This window comes from Coregonus clupeaformis, chromosome 20 (assembly GCF_020615455.1).
Source record: "Coregonus clupeaformis isolate EN_2021a chromosome 20, ASM2061545v1, whole genome shotgun sequence".
In the NCBI taxonomy this organism is placed as follows: domain Eukaryota; kingdom Metazoa; phylum Chordata; class Actinopteri; order Salmoniformes; family Salmonidae; genus Coregonus; species Coregonus clupeaformis.
This window is the reverse complement of record NC_059211.1, coordinates 59,769,033-59,793,971: the sequence shown is the minus strand read 5'-3', so window position 1 is coordinate 59,793,971 and position 24,939 is coordinate 59,769,033. Positions and strand designations below refer to the sequence as shown.

General features: G+C 44.2%; 2 protein-coding genes across 17 annotated transcripts in view; both read left to right on the top strand.

The window, feature by feature from the left end:
- The window catches only part of LOC121539579 (gephyrin), a 110,472-nt gene extending 108,023 nt beyond the window's left edge, over positions 1-2,449 (top strand). For all 15 annotated transcript variants that reach the window (XM_041848192.2, XM_041848189.2, XM_045205599.1 and 12 more), the window contains 2 exons: positions 249-345; positions 581-2,449. In XM_041848192.2, the coding sequence (XP_041704126.1) occupies positions 249-345; positions 581-714 (231 nt within the window). In that variant the 3' untranslated portion in view covers positions 715-2,449. The remainder of the gene's footprint in view (positions 1-248; positions 346-580) is intronic.
- A 334-nt stretch (positions 2,450-2,783) lies between these two features.
- Positions 2,784-24,939, top strand: part of LOC121539581 (protein PALS1) — a 29,912-nt gene continuing 7,756 nt past the window's right edge. The window contains exons 1-6 of one of the 2 annotated variants that reach the window (XM_041848194.2): positions 2,784-2,964; positions 17,681-17,805; positions 19,878-20,414; positions 21,645-21,853; positions 23,622-23,699; positions 24,752-24,898. In XM_041848194.2, the coding sequence (XP_041704128.1) occupies positions 20,024-20,414; positions 21,645-21,853; positions 23,622-23,699; positions 24,752-24,898 (825 nt within the window). In that variant the 5' untranslated portion in view covers positions 2,784-2,964; positions 17,681-17,805; positions 19,878-20,023. The remainder of the gene's footprint in view (positions 2,965-17,680; positions 17,806-19,877; positions 20,415-21,644; positions 21,854-23,621; positions 23,700-24,751; positions 24,899-24,939) is intronic. The other variant, XM_041848195.2, reaches the window with a different exon arrangement.

The window sequence follows — 24,939 nt, the reverse complement described above, 5'->3', positions numbered from 1 at the left end:
TTCTCTATCTTCAACCTATTCTGGACACGGGTGAAATACAGGCACAAAATGAAAAAGCGTGCCACCTTGCATTCATGGTCCTTGGAGCCAGATATGTGTGTCCTTTGAGCTTGCTGCATAAGTTAGGGAGTTCGAGGGAGAGCTGGAGAGGGTTTTATACACATAGCTTTAATGCAAATACGTTGGGGTTTAAATTTGAGTGTGATGTCATCATTCTGCTCCCTGCTCTCTCCTGTGTGTGTAAACAGCTGTCCTGTGATGTAAAGTTGGACCCTCGTCCAGAGTACCACCGCTGCATCCTGACATGGCACCACCAGGAGCCTCTGCCATGGGCACAGAGCACAGGTATTATCACATACTAAGTAAATACACAATAGTTTGTCAGCATGTTTGCATGGAATAATGGATAAGGGAAAATGCTTATCAGAAAGTTTATCCTTGCCATGTTATAGACTCTCTCTCTGTCTCCCCACCCTCCTCCCCCTCTTGTCCCCTCCCCCCTTTCTAACCACCCTCTCCTTCATTCTCTCCTCTCTCTCACTCTTTCTCTCTCTCTCTTTCTCCCTCTCCACCTCTACAGGAAATCAGATGAGTAGTCGACTGATGAGCATGAGAAGTGCCAATGGGCTGCTGATGTTGCCTCCTAAAACAGAGCAATACGTGGAGCTGCATAAAGGAGAGGTTGTGGATGTGATGGTCATAGGACGACTATGATGATGTCATCTTACAGGGACAGATAGATAGAGAGGAAGTGGTGCATGTCCACATATCATAACTATTCTGTAATACGTAACGGCACAGCAAGTTTTTATTGATTTGGATAATAAAGTTGATCAAGTATAATGAATCAACATCTCGAACACAAAATAAATGAGTACATACATTGATCATGAAAATATGAATTTGAAAATATAATTGTATTTCAAAGAAAGACAAAATGTAATACCTTTTAAAAGTGGAGAAAAATATATATAAAACATAAGAGATTTATTCTGTAATATATTATATTATTATTATAAGTATCATGATTATTATGATAATTATTAATATTATATTATCATCATATTAAGCAACTCTGTTTCTCTTTCATCCTTGCAATTGCTTTGTGTGTTCAACCCTAGACCTTATAGATAGATAGCAGTAGCATTTCAATAGGAAGCTGTAGGTGCTTAACAGGATTAAAAAAGAAAGCCTATTTTCTTATCTCACAAAAAGGTTAAAAATACATCTTTTTTTTTTTTTTTACAATGAAAACTCTTTCGAGATAATGTCAGAAGTCCCCCTTGGTCTATGTCCTGATTCTCCATCCTTCTCCTGAAGTGTGCACATTGGCTGGAGGGAGTTTCCACCGTTGCTAAATCCATGCAAGAAAGTATACAGGAAAAGAGTGGAGAATCAGGATGTAGCCTTGGTGCTCTGGCTTGATAGGAGAAGTGCTTTCAGGGTCCTGAGGGTGCCTTTAGGTGACAGCTATCTTTACCTCCCTTTAGTATTCTTCTCTTATATGCCACATTATATTGGCTTCATTATGCTTCATAATGGCTTCACACACAGCTTTACTTGTCGTTTATCTTGTGAGTCGTGTTTATGTGCGCAGTGCCAAAAGTGGCAGGCATCATGATGAGACCTGGTCCTGTATTTATAAAGTGGCTCTGAGTAGGAATGCTGATCAAGGATCAAGGCCCGTATCCACAAAGCATCTCAGAGTAGGAGTCCTGATCTAGGATTATTAATTATGATCTAAAATGCAAAACGGATCCTAGATCAGAACTCCTACTCTGAGATTATAAGCATTTCGCCTCACCTGCTTTAACATCTGCTAATCTGTGTACGCAACAATAAACATTGATTAGATTTTTATTTGAGATGCTTTGTGGATGCAGGTCCAGGTCCCCCCGGTCTATATAATCGTATTAATTATGATTTTAAAAAAATAAACTGATCCTAGATCATCACTCCTACACCTTTATGAATACAGGCCTTAAAGGCGGAGGAAGGCAGTGGCCCACTAGCTTCATCAGTCTAACCTCACCTGGTCCCACACAGAGATATGTATATTCTGGCTCTGGTTCCACATGCCCTTCTACTCTACCAACACCACCTCTCTCCCCCCCACCCTCACCCCTCCAGGACTGCTCACCTCACACACACTAGTACAGATAGATGAGGGAACTGGGGTAGGGAGAGAACTTTATCTTTTATTTGTTTAATTTCAAAAGGAAGAAACAGCTTATTTAAAGTGCTGACTGCCTTTTTAACAACTATTAAAACAATGTACAGAAAAAATTATTAATAAAAAAGTGATATTGTACAGATGTTATGGTGACCAGCACTCCTAAAGAAATTAATGAAGCAATGAGGAGATATTGAACTCTGTACTATAAAACATTTCTGTAACGATATTGATGAAACTGATGAAAAATAAAAAATCCTTGATCATTATGTAAAACGATTAGTTCAGTCTCTTATTTATGTCCTCTTGGAAAAATCGAACTATTTTATTTTATTCTACGCTACATAGAGTACATAAGATAATATTTATTTCTACAGCATTGGTCCTTGATTTGATTGCCTTGATTTCAGCAAAAAGCTTTGCATAAAAACACTGAATTTTTCATTTAATTCACCCTGTCACTTTATAGATATAAAGTAATCTTTCATTGGACAAGATATATCATTGTTTAGGATCCTGTGAGCAGCATTGACCAATCGCGAACATTGTTTCATGAATGTAACGTTACTTGGGGCGCTGTGGAGCAAATGGGAGACCCTTGACGTCTCAACCCTTGAGTTGGAAATTATTCCTAATAATGCAAGGCTACGCCGGGAGAGAGGATCTCGACTGATATTGTGGCACAAAGTTAGCAAAGTTGAGTCTTTCTTCACTCAATTGATACAAAAACCAATGGAATAACATTGGACACCTCAATGAAGTATATATTTTCGACACCGTTGCGGGAAAAAGTGAGTAGTTCTCTTCCATTTCCTATGTGTTTTGGGGTGGCATTGTTTGCAACAGGTTGCCAGGAAGCTAACGTTAGCTAGCATGCTAGCATTATCTAGCGCGAGCTTTTAAAGTTTATGCTACCTAGTAAACTAGCATAATAGAGCATTTCACATCAGGTTGAACTAAAGTTGTTGATGTTTCAACTGTGTGGGTTAACAACTAAATAGTCTATTTGCTTGTGTAAAATTGTCACTGAAATGACCATGTCACTTTTAATCCAACCCATGTCACATCGAAAAATGTCGCAACGCAATGCCAGGCTAGTTGGCTAAGAAGCTAGCTGGGCGGACTAGTATCTAGCCCAACCCATAGAAATTGAATGATTCTAGTTATTTCTATGGCCCTACCTGTTGCGTGTGTGAAGTTTGGGTGCCTTCATTGATGCACTGTTTGAACAGGCATTTTGTTTATAGCTTTTTGAATAAGACAACGTTTTGCATTTGAGTTCTGCTATTAGCTTACAAGGTGGAATTCTAGCTATGAAAAATGATATTATTCCAGCCTGGAGTCAGGACGCCAGGATTCTCGCCTTACAACCCTTCCCCTACTGTATTATGTCTCAACATTCTATTTAACCAATTTACCAGTTAGTTACAAATGCATGATGTCGACAAAGGGAATGAGGTGGCTGTCAGTCTGTTTTGACAGCAATGCAATAGTCTGACCAGATAGTCATCAATCAACATAGACTGCTGATCTTCATTTGGTCACCAGCTCTCAACATCTACCAGCACTGAAGTATGCTCTACCACTGAGGTTATGCCAGTATTGTGATATACAGAAGATAGACCTGTTTGATAAATGACCAAGTCCATATTATGGCAAGAACAGCTCAAATAAGCAAAGAGAAACGACAGTCCATCGTTACTTTAAGACATGAAGGTCAGTCAATACGCAACATTTAAAGAACTTTGAAAGTTTCTTCAAGTGCAGTCGCAAAACCATCAAGCCCTATGAGGAAACTGGCTCTCATGAGGACCGCCACAGGAATGGAAGACCCAGAGTTACCTCTCCTGCAGAGGATAAGTTCATTAGTTACCAGCCTCAGAAATTGCAGCACAAATGAATGCTTCACAGAGTTCAAGTAACAGACACATCTCCAAATTGGAGGTCCGAATTTGAGGTTTTCAACAGGACAATGACCCAAAACACACCTCCAGGCTATGTAAGGGCTATTTTACCAAGAAGGAGAGTGATGGAGTGCTGCATCAGATGACCTGGCCTCCACAATCCCCCGACCTCAACCAAATTAAGATGGTTTGGGATGAGTCAGACCGCAGAGTGAAGGAAAAGCAGCCGACAAGTTCTCAGCATATGTGGGAACTCCTTCAAGACTGTTGGAAAAGTATTCCAGTTGAAGCTGGTTGAGAGAATGCCAAGAGTGTGCAAAGCTGTCATCAAGGCAAAGGGTGGCTATTTGAAGAATCTCATATTTTGATTTAACACTTTTTTTGGTTACTACATGATTGCATATGTGTTATTTCATAGTTTTGATGTCTTCATTATTATTCTACAATGTAGAAAATAGTAAAAATAAAGAACAACCCTTGAATGAGTGGGTGTTCTAAAACTTTTGACCGGTAGTGTATGTACAGGTCAAACCGAAAAGCAATACACAATGAAGGGTATCAGTGAAGCCCACATCCAGGTACTGTAGATGGCTACAACCTTATCAATCAGGCAGCACCCACACTGATCGCTTATTACCTACAGCCTGATACTTTCTTGGCCAAAAAGAACACAAGTCCAAATCTTATTAGTTTCCTTAATCACATGCCTCCAGTCAGCTGACAGTGTTCTGCTATTCACAGATAAGGTGGTTCCCTCCTTTTTAGGTGGTCTGCCTCCAATCACTTACCTAAAATAGCCAGGAAGGACCCTACCCACCTTGCTTATCAACACCATTGAGAGTGGTTGGTTTCCCCTCAGAATCAATGTTGTATTGTCAACAATCGGTCCTGAATTCTCAAATTAGCCTGTGCTATCATATCTGATGATAAGCTACAGAATGCATGACAGCCAAGAGTGTTCCCCTTATTTTGACAAGTTCGTCATTTAAGGTATTCAGGTACCTGTATCTCCGATACTTCCCCTCATTCATCAACAGCCGAGTGAGCCTAAACCCAAATGGCTCCTAACTATTATGACATCTGCTTTCTGGTACACTTTCAGAATGAGTTTTATTTAAATGTTTTAATTTTAGTTGCAAGACGTTGTCCCTGCAGACACTTTACTCATAGTCTAGCCTATAGCTTTTGGAAGTTTAGTAAACATACCGGTTGAACATGGATGGATGTCTTGCGAACTTTCGCAAATTTAGACATTTAGGGACATATGCAATGTGGTCATTCTGGTCAACTATGCCCAGCAACAGCAGGTCGAAAATGGAGTTGGCTACTAGGCCTACTGCCTGGACTGGACTCCTTGGCTTATAGGCTACATTTGTAGATTCGCCTAGCTGCTTCGCTCTCTCTGACTCTGTATCGGTTTCAGTGATAGCCAAGGAGAGGGAGAATTAAAGTGCTAATGCTGTCCCCCTGTCGAGTCATGTTACCTAGCTAGCAGCGCTGGTCTGAGGAACTTCCTGGAAGTGTGTGTGTCCAGTGTCCAGCTATTCTCTCCTATGTAGCTGATGTAATGGCATCACCTCATAAGTACAGTTGATCTTCTGCGAACAAAGAGCTAGGCTGTATCATGTCATTTAGCCTACTTGTTTCTTGTGTGAGGAAGCTCATAACCTCATACTTTCACATTTTATTTGAAACACACACACAGTAGTGAGCTGAGGTGAGGACTGTTCAGCATGTCTGCAGGGCCTGCTCCGGGAGGGACTGGGCCCTGGACCCAGGCCAGGAACACACAGTACCTCAGTGTTCTCTCTGACCTGTTTGTGTCCCCCAGGAATTCTCAATCTGTCGCTCACTCACTGTGAGGGGAATCACTGTCCCCCACCGGCCCCCGGCCCTGCTGTCCGCCTCAGCTAGGTTACCCTACAGAGGAACTGTTAGGCCTAATTTAACCCCTGCGTGCTCCTACTGCTCTCCTCTCTTCAGAACAGACCTCGGTTCAAATGGAGTAGTAGGTTATGTTTTCTGCAATGGATCCAAATGGAATAGTCCCAAAGGTGCAAACCCTTCTCGTCTGGTAGGCTACTCCTGGCAGCATGCGCGGCTCCAGGGAGGGGCAAGATGGTGCTGAAGCCCCCTCAAGAATAGCCTAGCACCCCATTAGCACCCCCAAGAAAGATTTTATTAGTACATGTATATCATATATTACAAGCACTCCTACCATGCTACCCCAGGAAGAAAAACAATTATAGTAGGCAGAAAAAATATACTGTTTGATTCAGAATTACCTATTACTCCTTCTTACTGGCTAGAATTTAGCAACGGCTCTGTCTGACCTTTTCAACCAGAGGGGCATTTGTTTGTCCAGTCAAAGTCATGGTTGACTAGCCAGAGAAAGCATTCTATTTATCTAAGTAACAATGCCAGAATGTTGCCCATATGGGAGTAGAAGAGTTTACATATAGAGTAAGTTTGCCTTGCTGTTTTATATATTAACTGTGCTACCATTGCTTCCATTTATCTACACTGCCAAGTTGAAGGTCATGGTCAACTTTTGAACAGATAGAATAGCTGAAAGGACTCCACTTTAATTTTGGAAGCGTTTGAAAGCTGATAAGTGTACTTCTGTAACACTTATTGTAAATGCCATGATCTTAAATGGACTAAAGGCTTTCATATATCCCCCTTTCTCTCTCTCTCCACCATCATACTTCCCATGTCTCCGCCCCCTCTCTCTACCCCCTCCTGGTACGAGGTGGTACGGTACATCACTCTCTTCCCCTTTCCTGGAATTGTCAATATTCCGTGTTGGAATGTGGAGTGAGAGTTCTGGAGAAGATAACAATCCTGGTCTGTTTCTCCTCCACAGTGACGATCTGAGATGATAGGATACACTGACCCACAGCTGAGGTGTTATGAGGACTTTACTTAGCACTCTCTGATTACATGGTATCAGAAGAAAGTTAATAGGCCTAGTTGATTTTTCGGGCCTATATTTCTCTCCTTTTAATATGAGCCAAGAAGTGAGTATAGAAGCACCGTTTTGTGAATGCAAATATATTTAGCGGAATTTTAGGCTCTGCCCAGTGTTGATATGGGGTCTTGGCTCAGGGCAGTGGGCTGGAGGAGGGGATGCCTAGACTTCCATTCTTTACTGTAGCCTCAGAAGGCAAATTAAAGTGAGCCAGGAAAACAGACACCACCCTTAAGGAGACTATGATTTGGAAATGGGCTGGCTTCAGCTGCTGTTGTGAGGTGCTGTACAGCAGTGTGTGCTGTCACTTTGTCACTGCTGTGCCTCTCCCAGTGCCTGGGACAAGCTGCTTCATGGCCACAGTATAGCAGGGGTGTATTCATTACACCGATTTTGTTGCAAAACGTTTAATCTGTTTTAAAAATGAAACCGTTCACTCTAAATGGAGAACGTTTTGTAACGGAAACGGGAGTTTCTGTTGGACAAATTCAGGTAGGTCCCTCCCCGTTTCGTTCTGTTTGCTCTGTTTGCTTCCGCTTGGTTCTTAACCTGTAAACGGTTTCCATTGCAAGACATAATGAATACACCCCAGGTTTGTCCTTTAGCCTAGATGTAGAGTCGACACCTACTTCAGGCCAGGACCCTGTGTGGCTGTCCTCACCTCACACACCACCATGATGTCACCAGGCTGTTACACAATATTTATTTGTAAATCAGATGTAGCCTAGAGAAGGAGTGGTATGTTTGGCTAAAAGATAGTGGTCACATTGTGTTATTTGTTTACCAAGTGACAAGTAAACTTTATGCAATACTAGCACTTAGTGACGTGAGTCGTACTGTCCTAAATGGTAATATGCAATGTAATGGTCAGAGGCTACCCACTATTTTAGCGTGTGTGTTAATGACCTTGAATTAGTTAATGAGAGGGTGTGTGTTGTGTAAAGACTCCAAGTGTGTTTCACAGCCCATTATGGGCCCAGTGGGCGAGATGACATCAGACAGAGAGACAGACACTCTATACTCATAGCTCTTGTTGACTCAGTCAGTTGGGCCCTGTAGCTTTGTTCCTCTCACTCTGCTTTGAACCAGAAAGTAATGTCACACCCACAGCCTAGGGCACCCCTGGGCTGGCTCACTGCACCTGTTGCTAGCTTCCCCCTAAAAAGAAAACACCTGCACAGTACGTACACACACACACTGCCCTTCCGCTCCTCCCATAACCACAGGCGATGAACCTGTTCCAACTACCTTAACTGTCACATTCTACTCTATAAATCAGGTTTCCCCAACTGGCGGCCCGTGGGGTGGTTTTATTTGGCCCCCAAGTTTTCTGAGCAAAACAAAAGTAAAATGTTTTTACATGTTCATTGTTGGACATAAGACTGTAAAAACACCAGTTATTTTAATTTTGGAAATCTGTTCCGAAGTATTCCCACACAATAGAGACACGTGATCGTATATAAATGTAAGCAAGGTTTGAAATGATAATGTGTTTGTCAAATATTATATTTGTTTGGGATTTGTATTTATGTTCTGTCCCCCCTGAGGTTGAGAAGACCAGGAGGTAGGGCTGGGCGATATATTTAATTAATTTGATTGTATGTTTTTGTGCGACATTCCAAAATTCCTGTATCGCAATAATCACTTTTTTTTGGTGGGGTCTTTATGAGCGTTTGTCTGCTTGTTCTCATGTCTTTTTCTTCTAGTCTCCTTCACTCCTTCTGTGCTGTGCATTGCAGTACCACATAGGTTACCACAAGCAACATTTTAGCCAAAGACCGTTATATGAGTCTGTGTTTTATAAATGTGCAATAAGCATGAAACACAACTATACAAGGAATTGGCAACTTGTTCTCATTCTGAGAAATAAGGTAGGCCACTTGATTTCAACATCTGAACAAAGTGGACAGGCTAGCATGCTGTTCAAACAGTTGGAGACAGACAGAAGGGTGTGTTCACAACAATTAAACTGTTTCCTCTCTTGTTAGCTAGCATATAGATCCAAGTTGGCTAAACTTGAAATACAAAGATTAGCTGGCTACTCACTAGCACGTGGGCTTGTGCTTGAGAGATTGTTTGAGACCTGTGTTAATTTTCTATTACGCCTGCTACAAGAAGTTAGTCGTTATTAGTGAATGTGCATTATGCATGGTTTTTAGGGCATTTTCATACAGACTTAAAAGCCAGATCAGTGATTATTGCAAAAAAAGCAGGTTAAACTATTTTGATAAAATAATTACATTATTAGTGGGTCTTGTGGTTGTGGAAGGGTTATACTTTTGGTCATGTAGTGTATGTGGATACCTGCTCGTCAAACATCTCATTACAAAATCATGGGCATTAATATGGAGTTGGTCCCCCCTTTGCTGCTATAACAGCCTCGTCTCTTCTGGGAAGGCTTTCCACTAGATGTTGGAACATCGCTGCGGGGACTTGCTTCCATTCAGCCACAAGCATTAGTGAGGTCGGGCACAGATGTTGGGCGATTAGGCCTGACTCGCAGTCGGCGTTCCAATTCGTTCAATGGGGTTGAGGTCAGGGCTCTGTGCAGGCCAGTCAAGTTCTTCCACACCGATCTCGACAAACCATTTCTGTATGGACCTCGTTTTGTGCACGGGGGCATTGTCATGCTGAAACAGGAAAAGGCCTTCCCCAAACTGTTGCCACAAAGTTGGAAGTACAGAATCGTCTAAAATGTCATTGTATGCTGTAGCGTTAAGGTTTCCCTTCACTGGAACTAAGGGGCCTAGCCTGAACCATGGAAAACAGCCCCAGACCATTATTCCTCCTCCACCAAACTTTACAGTTGGCACTATGCATTTGGGCAGGTAGCGTTCTCCTGGCATCCTCCAAACCCAGATTTGTCCGTCGGACTGCCAGATGGTGAAGCGTGATTCATCACTCCAGAGAACGTGTTTCCACAGTCCAATGGCGGCTAGCTTTACACCACTCCAGCCGACGCTTCGCATTGCGCATGGTGATCTTAGGCTTGTGTGCGGCTGCTTGGCCATGGAAACCCGTTTCTTGAAGCTCCCGACGAACAGTTCTTGTGCTGATGTTTTTTTTTAGGCGCTACGCACTTCAGCACTCGGCAGTCCCGTTCTGTGAGCTTGTGTGGCCTACCACTTCGCGGCTGAGCCGTTGTTGCTCCTAGACGTTTCCACTTCACAATAACCGCACTTACAGTTGACCGGGGCAGCTCTAGCAGGGCAGAAATTTGATGAACCGACTTGTTAGAAAGGTGGCATCCTATGACGGTGCCATGTTGAAAGTCACTGAGCTCTTCAGTAATGCCATTCTACTGCCAATGTTTGTCTATGGAGATTGCATCACTGTGTGCACGAATTTATACACCTGGTTGTGTGGTTGAAATAGCCGAATCCACTAATTTGAAGGGGTGTCCACATACTTTCATTTTTATATATATATATATATATATATAACACTGCTCAAAAAAATAAAGGGAACACTTAAACAACACAATGTAACTCCAAGTCAATCACACTTCTGTGAAATCAAACTGTCCACTTAGGAAGCAACACTGATTGACAATAATTTCACATGCTGTTGTGCAAATGGAATAGACAACAGGTGGAAATTATAGGCAATTAGCAAGACACCCCCAATAAAGCACTGGTTCTGCAGGTGGTGACCACAGACCACTTCTCAGTTCCTATGCTTCCTGGCTGATGTTTTGGTCACTTTTGAATGCTGGCGGTGCTTTCACTCTAGTGGTAGCATGAGACGGAGTCTACAACCCACACAAGTGGCTCAGGTAGTGCAGCTCATCCAGGATGGCACATCAATGCGAGCTGTGGCAAGAAGGTTTGCTGTGTCTGTCAGCGTAGTGTCCAGAGCATGGAGGCGCTACCAGGAGACAGGCCAGTACATCAGGAGACGTGGAGGAGGCCGTAGGAGGGCAACAACCCAGCAGCAGGACCGCTACCTCCGCCTTTGTGCAAGGAGGAGCAGGAGGAGCACTGCCAGAGCCCTGCAAAATGACCTCCAGCAGGCCACAAATGTGCATGTGTAAGCTCAAACAGTCAGAAACAGACTCCATGAGGGTGGTATGAGGGCCCGACGTCCACAGGTGGGGGTTGTGCTTACAGCCCAACACCATGCAGGACGTTTGGCATTTGCCAGAGAACACCAAGATTGGTAAATTCGCCACTGGCGCCCTGTGCTCTTCACAGATGAAAGCAGGTTCACACTGAGCACATGTGACAGGCGTGACAGAGTCTGGAGACGCCGTGGAGAATGTTCTGCTGCCTGCAACATCCTCCAGCATGACCGGTTTGGTGGTGGGTCAGTCATGGTGTTGGGTGGCATTTCTTTGGGGGGCCGCACAGCCCTCCATGTGCTCGCCAGAGGTAGCCTGACTGCCATTAGGTACCGAGATGAGATCCTCAGACCCCTTGTGAGACCATATGCTGGTGCGGTTGGCCCTGGGTTCCTCCTAATGCAAGACAATGCTAGACCTCATGTGGCTGGAGTGTGTCAGCAGTTCCTGCAAGAGGAAGGCATTGATGCTATGGACTGGCCCGCCCGTTCCCCAGACCTGAATCCAATTGAGCACATCTGGGACATCATGTCTCGCTCCATCCACCAACGCCACGTTGCACCACAGACTGTCCAGGAGTTGGCGGATGCTTTAGTCCAGGTCTGGGAGGAGATCCCTCAGGGAGACCATCCGCCCCCTCATCAGGAGCATGCCCAGGCGTTGTAGGGGAGGTCATACAGGCACGTGGAGGCCACACACACTACTGAGCCTCATTTGACTTGTTTTAAGGACATGACATCAAAGTTGGATCAGCCTGTAGTGTGGTTTTCCACTTTAATTTTGAGGGTGACTCCAAATCCAGACCTCCATGGGTTGATAAATTTGATTTCCATTGATAATTTTTGTGTGATTTTGTTGTCAGCACATTCAACTATGTAAAGAAAAAAGTATTTAATAAGATTATTTCATTCATTCAGATCTAGGATGTGTTATTTTAGTGTTCCCTTAATTTTTTTGAGCAGTGTATATTAGTGTACAAAACATTATGAACACCTGCTCTTTCCATGTCATGTAATAGACTGACTAGGTGAATGCTATGATCCCTTATTGATGTCACTTTTTAAATCCACTTCAATCAGTTTGGATGAAGGGGTGGAGACAGGTTAAAGAAGGATTTTTAAGCCGTGAGACATGGGTTGAGTATGTGTGCCATTGAGGGTGAATGGGCAAGACAAAATATTTAAGTAACTTTGAACAGGGTATGTAAGTAGGTGCCAGGCACACCAGTTTGTGCAGAGGCGGTGCGTGGGTAAAATCACTGGGGAAGCCAAGCCAGAAAAAACTTGCGTTGTTTGCTCTATAACCTGTTAGTTCATATGCCTTGCAACCGTGCTATCTAGGCCTATGACCGAGACTGTAAGAAGACAGTGGTAGAATCAATTAAACACACCTTTTGTTTAATCACAAAACCGGAGCACAACCTCTGTCCACAAAGCATATCGCATGTAGTTACGTGACCTACACTACCGTTCAAAAGTTTGGGGTCACTTAGAAATGTCCTTGTTTTCGAAAGAAAAACAATTTTTTGGTCCATTAAAATAACATCAAATTGATCAGAAATAGTGTAGACACTTAATGTTGTAAATAGCTATTGTAGCTGGAAACGGCTGATTTTAAAAATAAATAAATGGAATATCTACATAGGCGTACAGAGGCCCATTATCAGCAACCATCAGTCCTGTGTTACATGCTGTCCTGTGTTCCAATGGCACGTTGTGTTTGCTAATCAGAGTTTATCATTTTAAAAGGCTAATTGATCATTAGAAAACCCTTTTGCAATTATGTTAGCACAGCTGAAAACTATTGTGCTGATTTTAAAGAAGCAATAAAACTGGCCTTCTTGAGACTAGTTGAGTATCTGGAGCGTCAGCAATTGTGGGTTCGATTACAGGCTCAAAATGGCCAGAAACAAATAACTTTCTTCTGAAACTCGTCAGTCTATTCTTGTTCTGAGAAATGAAGGCTATTCCATGCGAGAAATTGCCAAGAAACTGAAGATCTCGTACAACGCTGTGTACTACTCCCTTCACAGAACAGCGCAAACTGGCTCTAACCAGAATAGAAAGAGGAGTGGGAGGCCCCGGTGCACAACTGAGCAAGAGGACAAAGATGGTGTCTAAATTGATAAACAGATGCCTCACAGGTCCTTAACTGGCAGCTTCATTAAATAGTACCTGTAAAACACTAGTCTCAACGTCAACAGTGAAGAGGCGACTCCGGGATGCTGACCTTCTAGGCAGAGTTCCAAAGAAAAAGACTGGCCAATAAAAAGAAAAGATTAAGATGGGCAAAAGAACACAGACACTGGACAGTGGAAGATTGGAAAAAAGTGTTATGGACAGACAAATCGAAGTTTGAGGTGTTCGGATCACAAAGAAGAACATTTGTGAGACGCAGACCAAATGAAAAGATGCTGGAGGAGTGCTTGAAGCCATCTGTCAAGCATGGTGGAGGCAATGTGATGGTCTGGGGATGCTTTGGTGGTGGTAAAGTGGGAGATTTGTACAGGGTAAAGGGGATCTTGAAGAAGGAAGGCTATCACTCCATTTTGCGACGCCATGCCATACCCTGTGGACGGCGCTTGCTTGGAGCCAATTTCCTCTTACAACAGGACAATGACCCAAAGCACAGCTCCAAACTATGCAATAACTATTTAGAGAAGAAGCAGTCAGCTGGTGTTCTGTCTATAATGGAGTGGCCAGCACAGTCACCGGATCTCAACCCTATTGAGCTGTTGTGGTAGCAGCTTGGTACGTAAGAAGTGCCCATCAAGCCAATCCAACTTGTGGGAGGTGCTTCAGGAAGCATGGGGTGAAATCTCTTCAGATTACCTCAACAAATTGACAACTAGAATGCCAAAGGTCTGCGAGGCTGTAATTGCTGCAAATGGAGGATTCTTTGACGAAAGCAAAGTTTGAAGGAAACAATTATTTCTATTACAAATCATTATTTCTAACCTTGTCAATGACTACATTTCCTATGTATTTTGCTGTCTTTCCTGTTAAAACTAATTTCATGTATGTTTTCATGGAAAACAAGGACATTTCTAAGTGACCCCAAACTTTTGAACGGTAGTGTACAGCATGGTCAAGCAAGTTAATTTTTCGGACTACTAAAAAACTATTGATTTAGAACCACGGAGAGTTACCTCAAGTCGTAAAGAAAACAGGAGCTGCCTCCACTTTCAGCACCATTTGAATTTCAACATCATCAATTCACCTATGCTTAGTCTAATACAGTGACAACTAAAAGATACTGAAACACTATTTAGTCCAATCAACATTAGCTAAATATGATGTGGCTGTCCATGGTTCTGATCTGGTGTGTGTTTGTTCAAGTGGAAAAACACGTTGACTCACCCTACTTGTAGTGAAACAAACGCCAATGCCATCCTCTCATGTTGACGAAATGGTCTATGACTCTGTCATACTGTACACGCTTTTGTTTTTTATTGTCCTAGGCTACCTGGCTAAAACGCTAGCCTAACTTCCTTTCATGGGCAATGTTATCTAGTTCACATTAGCCTTCTACATCTTGAACTTTCATCCTCTCAGGCCAGGGGCACAATGTATGATTTTATGGTTGTATCATAATCGCCGTTATAATCATTGGTCAGTACGGAGAGTTAAGTAAAACCACAAGTCCAATTCCCTATCTCCATCCATGGCTAATTTAGGAAAGGGACCATTTTTGCTAGCTAGCCACCGGAGTACAACAAAACAACGATATTCAACAATTCAAGTTTCTGTCAATGACGTGTATGCTCTTGACGTGATAGGAGTGAAGCCAAATCCAAACTGGCTTCCCTTTTTTTTTCTTTTTTTTGCGGCAGGACCATTCACAGTTGAGCTCACTCAAGTTTTGCTCAACGCTGATTGGCTTTTATTTTATTATTTCTTTTTTTTATCAAGGGAGGCCAAATGCTCACTGGCATCCCTTGCATTCAATGCTACGGGCGGCAACAATGTCATACTTTTTTACCAGACAGCATCAGATGGCGTACACACAGAGACAGAGGGGCGCTGTTTAGCTCGCTCTGAGGCTTTCTCCGGTGAGATACATTCAGCCTATTGCGAATTGAACATTTTTATTTTGTATTGTTTTTGGGTAAATTTTTGGGGGAAGCTTGGCTTCCTTTGGCACCCATGAATACACGCCACTGGGTTTGTCAAGAACTGCAACACTGCTGGGTTTTTCACACTCAACATTTCCCGTGTGTATCAAGAATGATCCACCATCCAAAGGACATCCAGCCAACTTGACACAACTGTGGGAAGCATTGGAGTCAACATGGGCCAGCATCCCTGTGGAACACTTTCGACCCCTTGTAGAGTCCATGCCCCGACAAATTGAGGCTGTTATGAGGGCAAAAGAGGGGTGCAACTAAATTTTAGGACGGTGTTCTTAATGTTTTGTACCCTCAGTTTATATTGTGTATCACCCATACATTTGAATAATCTAAATAGGATTTTTAGGCCAGGAGGACGACCACTAACTCTACCAGGGTGCTTGGCTAAGCCCCACAGCAACAGATGGTCCACTCCAAGGGCACAGTGTGTTTAACCTGCCTAATGGGCATGAATCCTCTACGGGGAGGGGAAGGTCCTGCCAGACGAGATTAGCTCAAGATCTTAATGGAGTGTGTGTTGCTGCCGTCTGTATGTGTGAATGGATGTGTAGATTATGGCTCATTTGCGATGTTGGTGAGAACTGTAAATAAACCAGAAGGCTTAAACCTATACCTTTCTCAAGAAGATGACCAGACTAGATTTCAATTCATTCAGACTTTACTTCCAATTAGTCCCACCCTCTCTCCCAAACAAATACACACTCATCACACCAGATTACAACCATGCTACAGCTGTTATTTGGAAAGGGACGAAGCCAGCCCTTATGTTGAAAGTTAGAAATGTTTTAGACAACCAGTTGTAATTCTAAAGCAAAAGGAAACTAAACTCAAAGGGTTTTTAGAATGGCCATTGTTTTTTACATAAATAGTTAAATCGATAGGCAGTTGCAGGCTTGTTTTCAACCACTGTTGTAATCCATATCATCTTATTTTCCGGTCTTCACCTGCATTGATGCTCTTGAAATGGTAACAATATGGGCTTTGAGAGGCTGGGCATCAAGTCAGTGCTTGTTTACATGGCTCTGTAAGGAACATGGAGTAACGTATTCTTCTCTGGCCAACTCTCATGGAAATTGTGTCCATTGAACACAACGAGGCGTCAGTAAGTAGAAAGACAAGTCTGACACTTTCAATGTAGGGGAAGCTGTCAGCCTTCTTCATCTACATAGTGTTCTCTGTTCTGCTTCTGTAGTACAACAATGGGAGAATAGGATACTCAAGGCCATAAAAAGAATACATTTTCTGCTACGAGAGGATAGTGTGTGTTTCTCCTCACGGGCCAACTCATCCAGTGAGTGCTACTGTAACAGTTACTCATCTAGCCTAAACCTACGTCACTCACTGAAACTACATTATTCATTCCAAGCGTCTGCTCTGCTCCTGTGTGAGTGTGTTTCCAAGGACAAATGGGCTGCTTCACTTCCACATCACCACAGATTCTTTACTAGCTTTACATTCTTTTGTTACTTTTTCTGCACTAAAAAACATCTGCATATTTTCCGTAGTGCGGTTTGACAGTTATACAGTTGATTCGGAAAGTATCCAGACCCCTTCACTTTTTCCACAGTTTGTTACTTTACAGCCTTATGCTAAACGTTTAGTTTTTTTCCTCATCAATCTACACACAATAACCTATAATGACAAAGCAAAAACAGGTTTTTAGAAATGTTAGCCAATTTATTACAAATAAGAAACCCATACCTTATTTACATAAGTATTCATACCCTTTGCTATGAGACTCGAAATTGAGCTTGTGCATCCTGTTTCCATTGATCATCCTTGATGTTTCTACAGCTTGATTGGAGTCCACCTGTGGTAAATTAAATTGATTAGACATGATTTGGAAAGGTACACACCTGTCTATATAAGGTCCCACAGTTGACAGTGCATCTCATCGCAAAAACCTAGCCATGAGGTCGAAGGAATTGTCCGTAGAGCTCTGAGACAGGATTGTGTCGAGGCACAGATCTGGGGGCGCACCTGTGTTATGTTTTTCCCAACTCTCATTTCAGCAGTTTAGTGACATCTCAGAAGTGTGGTCATATTTTCTCCCTCGGGCAACTTCCTCCATATATCTTAATTAGTAGACTCCCCATACTACTACCTTGAAGAATAAACAAAAAAATACCTTCACAGTTCCAGCACATAATACCTTGAGGAATCTAAAAAATGTCGTAGTTACTTTCGGCACAACCTGGTCTGCAACAATGATGTTGGTATTGATATCTGTAATGGCAGTGTGGTGACGCTTCAATTCCAGCCAGAGAGAGAGAGACACACACACACACACACACACACACACACACAAGTTGTCACACACGGTTGTGGTGCGTTCTCTCCAAACACACCAGTGCTCCCAACCCCCCCTGCCACCTCCCTTCCCTGGTCCTCTCCGTTCCCCCTGACTGAGCTAGCTGACTGAGTGCCTGCCTGTTGATCCTAGGAGGAGGGGGATAACCACTGATCCACAGCCTGGGAGAAGACTCACTACCTGTGGGGAATATACAGAGAGGAGAGTCCTCAGCCTACCTACTACTAGAGCGCACCAACTAACCAACCAACACGTGGGTAAGGACATAGGACCCTATGTTTCTCCTCTCCCTTATTCGACAGTCCTCCCCCTTCTTGAGTGTGTGTGTGTGTGTCTTTGTGTTTTGCCTCCTTTAATTTTCAGGGCTGTGGAGTGGGGACCTCCTGCCCGCTGACAAAGCTGTTGTCATGGAGACGTGTCTGGGACTGTTGCAGCACAGTAATCTCCACACAGCAGAGAGGGCAATGGAGGGAGGGAGAGGGGGCGCCCAGATGAAAAAGAGGCAAAAAGGGGGAGTAAAGAAAGAGTAGATGGGGGGGTTGTGTGAGACAAGGAGTGGCCCAGAGATCTTATTCAGATTCACAGGATGACAGGGCAGATGTAATTGTGTCTGACCAGCATACACCCACACATAAACAACACACAGGAGTACTACAGGCTGCTTTGCAGGTTAGGGTGTTCTTTGTGGACTTGGTGTTACTAATGGTGACCTTCTGTGTTTGTTGTACATATTGTTAATAGTATTCTAGTCAGCTTGTTTTGTTCTTGAAACAGTAGACTAAGTGCCTGTGAAGGACATACCGTTAGTGCAAGACCTGAGGTTTGTGTCCAGCTCGGAGTTGGACTAACTAGGTAGATAGGAATGTGACCGGGCATGTGGACGGGGGGGTGGATCCACGGATGTAGGGATAAAGGTTATCTATTCTCCTAGCGTCCGGGGTCATGTGACCAGCACTGGGCTTGTGACTCCTGATTTGGCTGGTGTTGGTTGTCGTCCTGCAGGGTTCTACACTAACTTTTTCCACTGGTGGCACTGGTGCTACCAACTTTTTCAGTTGGTGGCACCAGCACATGATTTGGTGGTACCAATTAAAAATGAATAAATAATGATAATTGATAATGGCCTGGCCTGTGTCCCATAATGTGCCTGCATTCCATACAGAACCAGGCTAATAATGAATATCTATCTTTTAAATTAGCCTGCCCTTGTGTTCTTACTTACATTGATTTGGATAGATTTACTGTAACAGCTAAGAAAAGAGACTGTTAAAATAAAGTGCAAAATGTTTTTATTGTAGATTTCAAAGTGCTGTTTTCTGCTAAATCATCTAGAGGGCAGAAATTTATTTTGAACGATACTTGCTCTGAATCACACTTATTTAATAGAAAAATAACAACATTGGTGGTTCTAAGTCCACAACAACGACCACGTTTACATGCGCACAGTATTCCGGATAGTAGCTCATAGCCTGCTTAAGGTCTTATTCGAGATAAGCTATTTACATGCACCTTTGATATTCCGCTCACTGGTGTCCCTGTACACATGAATAATCAGAATATTCCTAATTTCAGTTCAAATGTGTTAAATGGAATAGTAACTGAATTCTGGACTCTGACTGTAGGCCTATAACCTCTCACATGTAGCCTAATATAATATTAACTCCTGCAGAATAATGCGTTTCTTGTAGTAAAATGATACAACAAATGTTAATTTTGTCACAGGAACAGGAGTGGAGAAATATGATTTCTTTCTTTCAGCATCTCTTGAGAAAATGCGAATGTGCATGAGTGCACTTGTTGTGTCAAGGCTTAAAAGTGCTCTGTGTGTGAGACGGCTAAGGTGTTTGTTTAGTTTAAAACAGTCTGTGTAATATAAGGTGATAACAGGGTGATAATGGCGTCCTTGGCCTGTGCTGTCTCAACCAGCTGGCAAACAGACTGACAGACGGCAGAGGGAGGGAGGGACCTGTAGAGAGAGAAGAGGAAAGTGTAGTAGCTAGGTGTCTGTCTGTGCTGGTCGGCCTATTTGTGTAAATAGCCTAGTTTCTGTCTTCCGCTTAAAGTGTATGTTAGGTTGTTTACATTGGGTTGTGGGTAGAGGTTTTTGACATTGGGTTTGGGGGCTGGAGTGGTGTGTGTGTGTGAGAGTGATTGTCTAAAAAGCTCATTCTTTTTGGTGGAATTGTGAGTGACTATGAATCCTCTGTGGTTGTATTGAAATGTTAGGTAGTGTAGGGCATGCTAATGTGCATATTATGTTGTGTTTTGTACCATTCTAACCTTTCCTACCTTCCTGTTCTCTATGTGTCCCCCTCTCCTGGAATCCCAGCATCTGCTGAGTCATCAGTAGTGAGTCAGGGTGTCATGGCCGCCGGGCACAGGACACGCAGAGATCACCCCTCATAGTGCTTCCCCCCAGCCAGCCACCTGCAGACACACACACACACACACACTGGAGGAGGCGCAGGGGTGGTAATGATGACCACTTCACATATGAACGGTCACGTGACTGAGTCAGACGGCAGAGATGGGGGAGGAAGTGGAGGAGTCGAGTCGAACCAGGAGGAGCCCCAGCAGTGGCACAGGGAGATGGCGGTGGACTGCCCAGGGGACCTGGGTGCCCGTACCCTGCCCGTGCGGCGCTCTGCCCAGCTGGAGAGGATCCGTCAGCACCAAGAGGACCTGAGGAGGAGGAGGGAGGAAGAGGGCAGGAACAGACAGGAGCTAGATCTTAACGCTTCCATACGGCTCAAGAAGCTGTCTCAGAACCCCAAGGTGGGCATCGATAACCCCACCTTTGACCCCATCGAAGGCCCTGTAGGGCCCCTGGGACTGCCGCCCAACCTTGGGGCCCCCACTCTACTGGGTGAGTAGGACTGAGTATGAGAATACTCTTTTAACAAAGAGATACAATTTAATAGTGTTCTATTAAGTTGTGATTCTGAACAGAATAGTTATTTGGCGTTAGCCTTAAGCACTAGCAAGGATAAAGTGCTAACAAGCAAGTGGTCGTCTCTTGCAGAATTTGAAATCGACCCCTATCCCCCAACCATACTATGTAAGTCTGGCAAAATTTCTGCTCAGAAAACAAGGTGAAGAAAGTGCCATTTTGCTTAAACCAATCCTTTCAGATTTATAGGAGTGGATGTGGGGGGTAGGGTCGTTTTTGGAATTCTGGATAGGCCTCTAGCGGTCTGTGGCTTTCCCTCAGTCTCTTAACCCAAGTTCACTGTTTCTGTTCTAGGTAGGCTTATGAATGAGACAGAACAAACACACCCACACACACAGCAGTCTATAGGCCTGTAGTCAGTGCATTCTTCTTCTAAAGCTCTCTGAGGGAGTCCTGCTTTACTCCCACTTAATTCTCTGATCGGGAGGCTGGGGTCTGGGAAAGACTGAGACTGAGGGAGGAGGAGGGAGGGAAGAGGTGTGTGTGTGGTAGCAGCATTCCTCAGGGGGGATATGGGAGGGGGGGACCCTGTGAGAGGTGGTTAATTAAAAAGTATGTTACAAAACATTCTGACCCAGGCTACAATGGCTGCTCTCTCTCCCAGGGTGGGTGGCCCTCCACTCCTCCATTTTCTGCCCTTATTTTTCTTTTTCTGCCCCATCTCCTGTCCTTTGACTGCTCTACCACTCCTCCTGCCAAGTTAATAATGCATTGAAATTATACATATCATATAGCCTAGCCTAAGAAAACAATATGTAGGACAGAAGGTACCCAGTGAAGTCAATGGAGCGTGAAAGTAGATCCTCAATCAGATGAGATGACTAGCCTCCCACTTAGATCCTCCCTTTTAGACACACACAGACCATCTCCTTATTTTGGTCTTAGTTAGACTGGACAGATATGTCTAAGAGAGGGGTCTGGATTTGAGAGAGCTGGTAAGGTTTAAGATATTAGTATTTTGGAGTTGTATTCCAGATGTAAATATCCTGTCTTGACTATAGTCCCTGTATGAGTTCACTGTAATTCTTTCCTGATTCTGAGCATTTGTCTTGTCTGGCTTTTGTGTACTGTATGTGTATGGTTGATCTGTCTGTGCAGTATATGTATGCCTGACTCTCCCCCTTCCCCCCCTGTCCCTGCCTACAGAGTTGGAGGAGCTGCTGATGTCCCTGAAGCAGGTGCAGCACTGCCTGTCTGACGCCCAGAGCCAGGAGGACGTGGAGCTGGTGCTGCAGCTGGTCCAGAAGGCTGACTTCCAGAAGGCCTTCAACATCCACAACTCTGTGGCCCAGCACATGAACAGGCCCAGTCCGCCCTTCCCACAAACAGACCGCGCTCAGGGCCTGGCACAAGAGGTGAGTCCTGATCTGGAGTCCGTTTGGGGTGTTAAGGTTAGGGTAAGCTGATCCTAGATCTGTGCTTACGGATCTGGCCCAGCAGCACATGAACCGACCCAGACCGCCCTTCCCCACATACACTGCCATCAGGGCCTGGTCCAGGAGGTGAGACCCAGATGCTGATATCAAGTCAGTTTGCGGTATTACTATGTAACAGTTGAGTGTAGGACTTGCGACGGGTAAACTGCTCCTAGATCTGTGCCTACGGATGTGGCCCCGAACATTAACTGGCTCAGGAAGAAAGAGGAAGACTCCGTTAGACACTGATCCAGTGTGTTTTCTTCAACATGGTTAAGGGTAGGATTTGTGGAGGAGTAAGCTGATCCAAGGATCTGTTGCCTATGGGCAACGTCTACCCGGAGCATACCGAGTAGGGCTAGGGAAGAGGATGGGGCTAGGGCTGATGGTCGAATAATACAGAACAATGCTCCTGTATACCCAATTCCAAATCAACCCTTCACTCCACTGGTCTTAGGCCCACTTCAGACTGCGTGGGAACTAGAATAGAAGGAAATGGGAGGGGGACAGAAACACACAAACTTGATCTGAGGCCAAGCGAACAGGCCAAAAAGTGAGGCCTGAGGAGGGTCTGTGTGACGCAATGACAGGAACACGTGCACTAAGGCACGCACATAAATATTCACACACATATATTATATATATATATATATATATATATATATATATATATATATATATATATATATATATATATATATTGCACACACCACGATCAAGTACGACTTGTAGGAGTTGTGGAAAATGTTGCCTAAATTAGGTAGATGACTAGTCTTGAAGTTGAAGTTCAGCAGAGTGTGCAGTGTAAATGTTTTTAATGGGCAGAAACCACTTCAACGTACTAAATGACTTTTTGAATGTTTTGTCCACTAATGACACTTGATTGAGGAATCGCTGTAGTGTGAAGAAGTGTTAATGACACACAATAAACTTGTTAATTGTTGTTTTCTTGTTCTCTCATGCTGTCCATTCTGCCCCAGCAGCACAGAACAGCTCTTGTACTCAGCCCCATCATTAGAGCCCAGACTCATGTAGAACTCAAACTCACTGACCTGGACTGGACAAGACAGGACACTTACATTAGGGCCTCTCTCTTTGTCTGAGGCTGCTGTCTTCACCATTATAGACTCACTGACAGGTAGCCAGAGCCACCACCGTTTTATTAATTAGGTACCAAACAGGAGAAAATGGGCTTAAACCTGAATTTGCCCCACGTGTGTGCGCGCACGTTTGTTTGTGTGTGTGTGTGTGTTATGCATGTGGATGAAATACATTGTCCTATAACTTGACTGTTGTGTCCTCCGTATGTAGGGAGTTTTCTATTGGTCATCCCTCATGTGGACCATGTCACCATTGTGTACCTAATGGTAGAGACACAAGGCCTGCTCCTCAGCTAAGGCGAGTTCTAAAGCACTTTGAAGGCCCATCGGCACCCCACAAGGAAAAAGTTAAAACCACTCAACAATTTTTTTTACACAAACCCTATGTATGCCATCTATTCTGGTGAACAAAGGCATTGCAGCTGTTGAATCAAGGTGGGAAGAATCATGACAGATTGTCCTCCCTGCCGACCTTCCTGTGTAGATGCTGCTGGCCTGCTTTTTGATCAATTTCGGGTGTAAATCATCAGATGTGTTTCAAGTTGACGGCGTGTCTCCTGTCCCTGCTCCTCTTTCTTACACTTCCTGTGTTGTGGTGTGTCCTCCAGGTCCAGTCTATGGTTCATAACAGCCAACACAAGGAGGGCTTGGAGCTCAACACCCTGCTCTCCTCCCCACATGTCCAGGTGAGGCCTCCATCCATTCCTACTCTGTCTAACCTGTGTCTCAGTCTAACCTGTGTCTCTCTGCACCACTTTAATGTCTGTCTCTGTGTCTCAGTGTAACTTCTGTGTCTGTCTTAGTCTAACCTGTGTCTCTCTGCACCACTTTAATGGCGGTGTATCTGGGTGCTAGTATAACCTGTCAGGTGTAATGTGCATCTCTGTTTAACCTGTGTCTGTGTGCCAGTGTAACGTCTGTCTGTCTCTCTCCCAGTATAACCTTTATCATCCTGACTCTCAGGGCTGGGGTTCTTCAGGTCAGGACTGTGTTGGTTCAGCTGTGATCAACTATTGGCTCCATCTCTTGGCAGAAGCCGTGCCAAAGCCCTGATCTCGCGCTCTCTTTAACTCTCACACGGATGAGTGACCTGATTTCTCCTACCCCTGAGTTTACACTATATGGCCAAGCTGCCTTCCCCTGAGCCCTGTACACATCTTCTCCCTTTCCCTCTGATTTATCTGTCCGGCCCCCACATCTACAATGATGATGCTGCTCCTCTGAGACACCAGGGCATGTTCAATAGGAAGGGAACATTCTAAACAGATTGAAAGGGGAGGTGTACTACCTGAATGTTTTGCTACAGTGTGCCCTGCGGAACACGACCCACACAGTAGGATGTGAGGATGGAGGAGGAGAAGAGTGGTGGTTGGGGGGGGGGTTCCCCCTGTATTGTTTTGAGGGTTGCCATAGAGGTAGACCAAGTGAGGTAACTAACTGGGCCAGATGGAGGGAGTGGAAAATGATTTACCTGCTGTCCCTCAGGGAAACTTATGGCTGTTAGTCTGTTACTACTTACTGAATGAAGGCTTCTTTTGTAATGTTTGTCCTCCTGGATACTCCTGGATGTCTTCCTTCCACCAGAACTAGAACAGCAGGAGGCTCTGGAAGTAATAACTACAGTACTGTTAGACACAGGTCTCTGTGCTTGTGCAGATGCATGCATCTACCTGTCTGTATTTGTCTAAAAGTGAACCCAGTAAGGCTGATGAACCCTATGTCCCCTGTCCCTCCCCAGGCGGTGCTTCTGGCCCATGACTGTGTTGCGGAGCAGGAGATGCAGCTGGAGCCCCTGACCCCAGACGACCACTGTGAAACTCTCACCCAGTGGGGAGGGGAGACCGTCAAGATAGTCTGCATCGAGAAAGCCAGGGACATCCCACTGGTGAGAGAGACCCCTTTTAAAACACGCTATCATGAATCAAC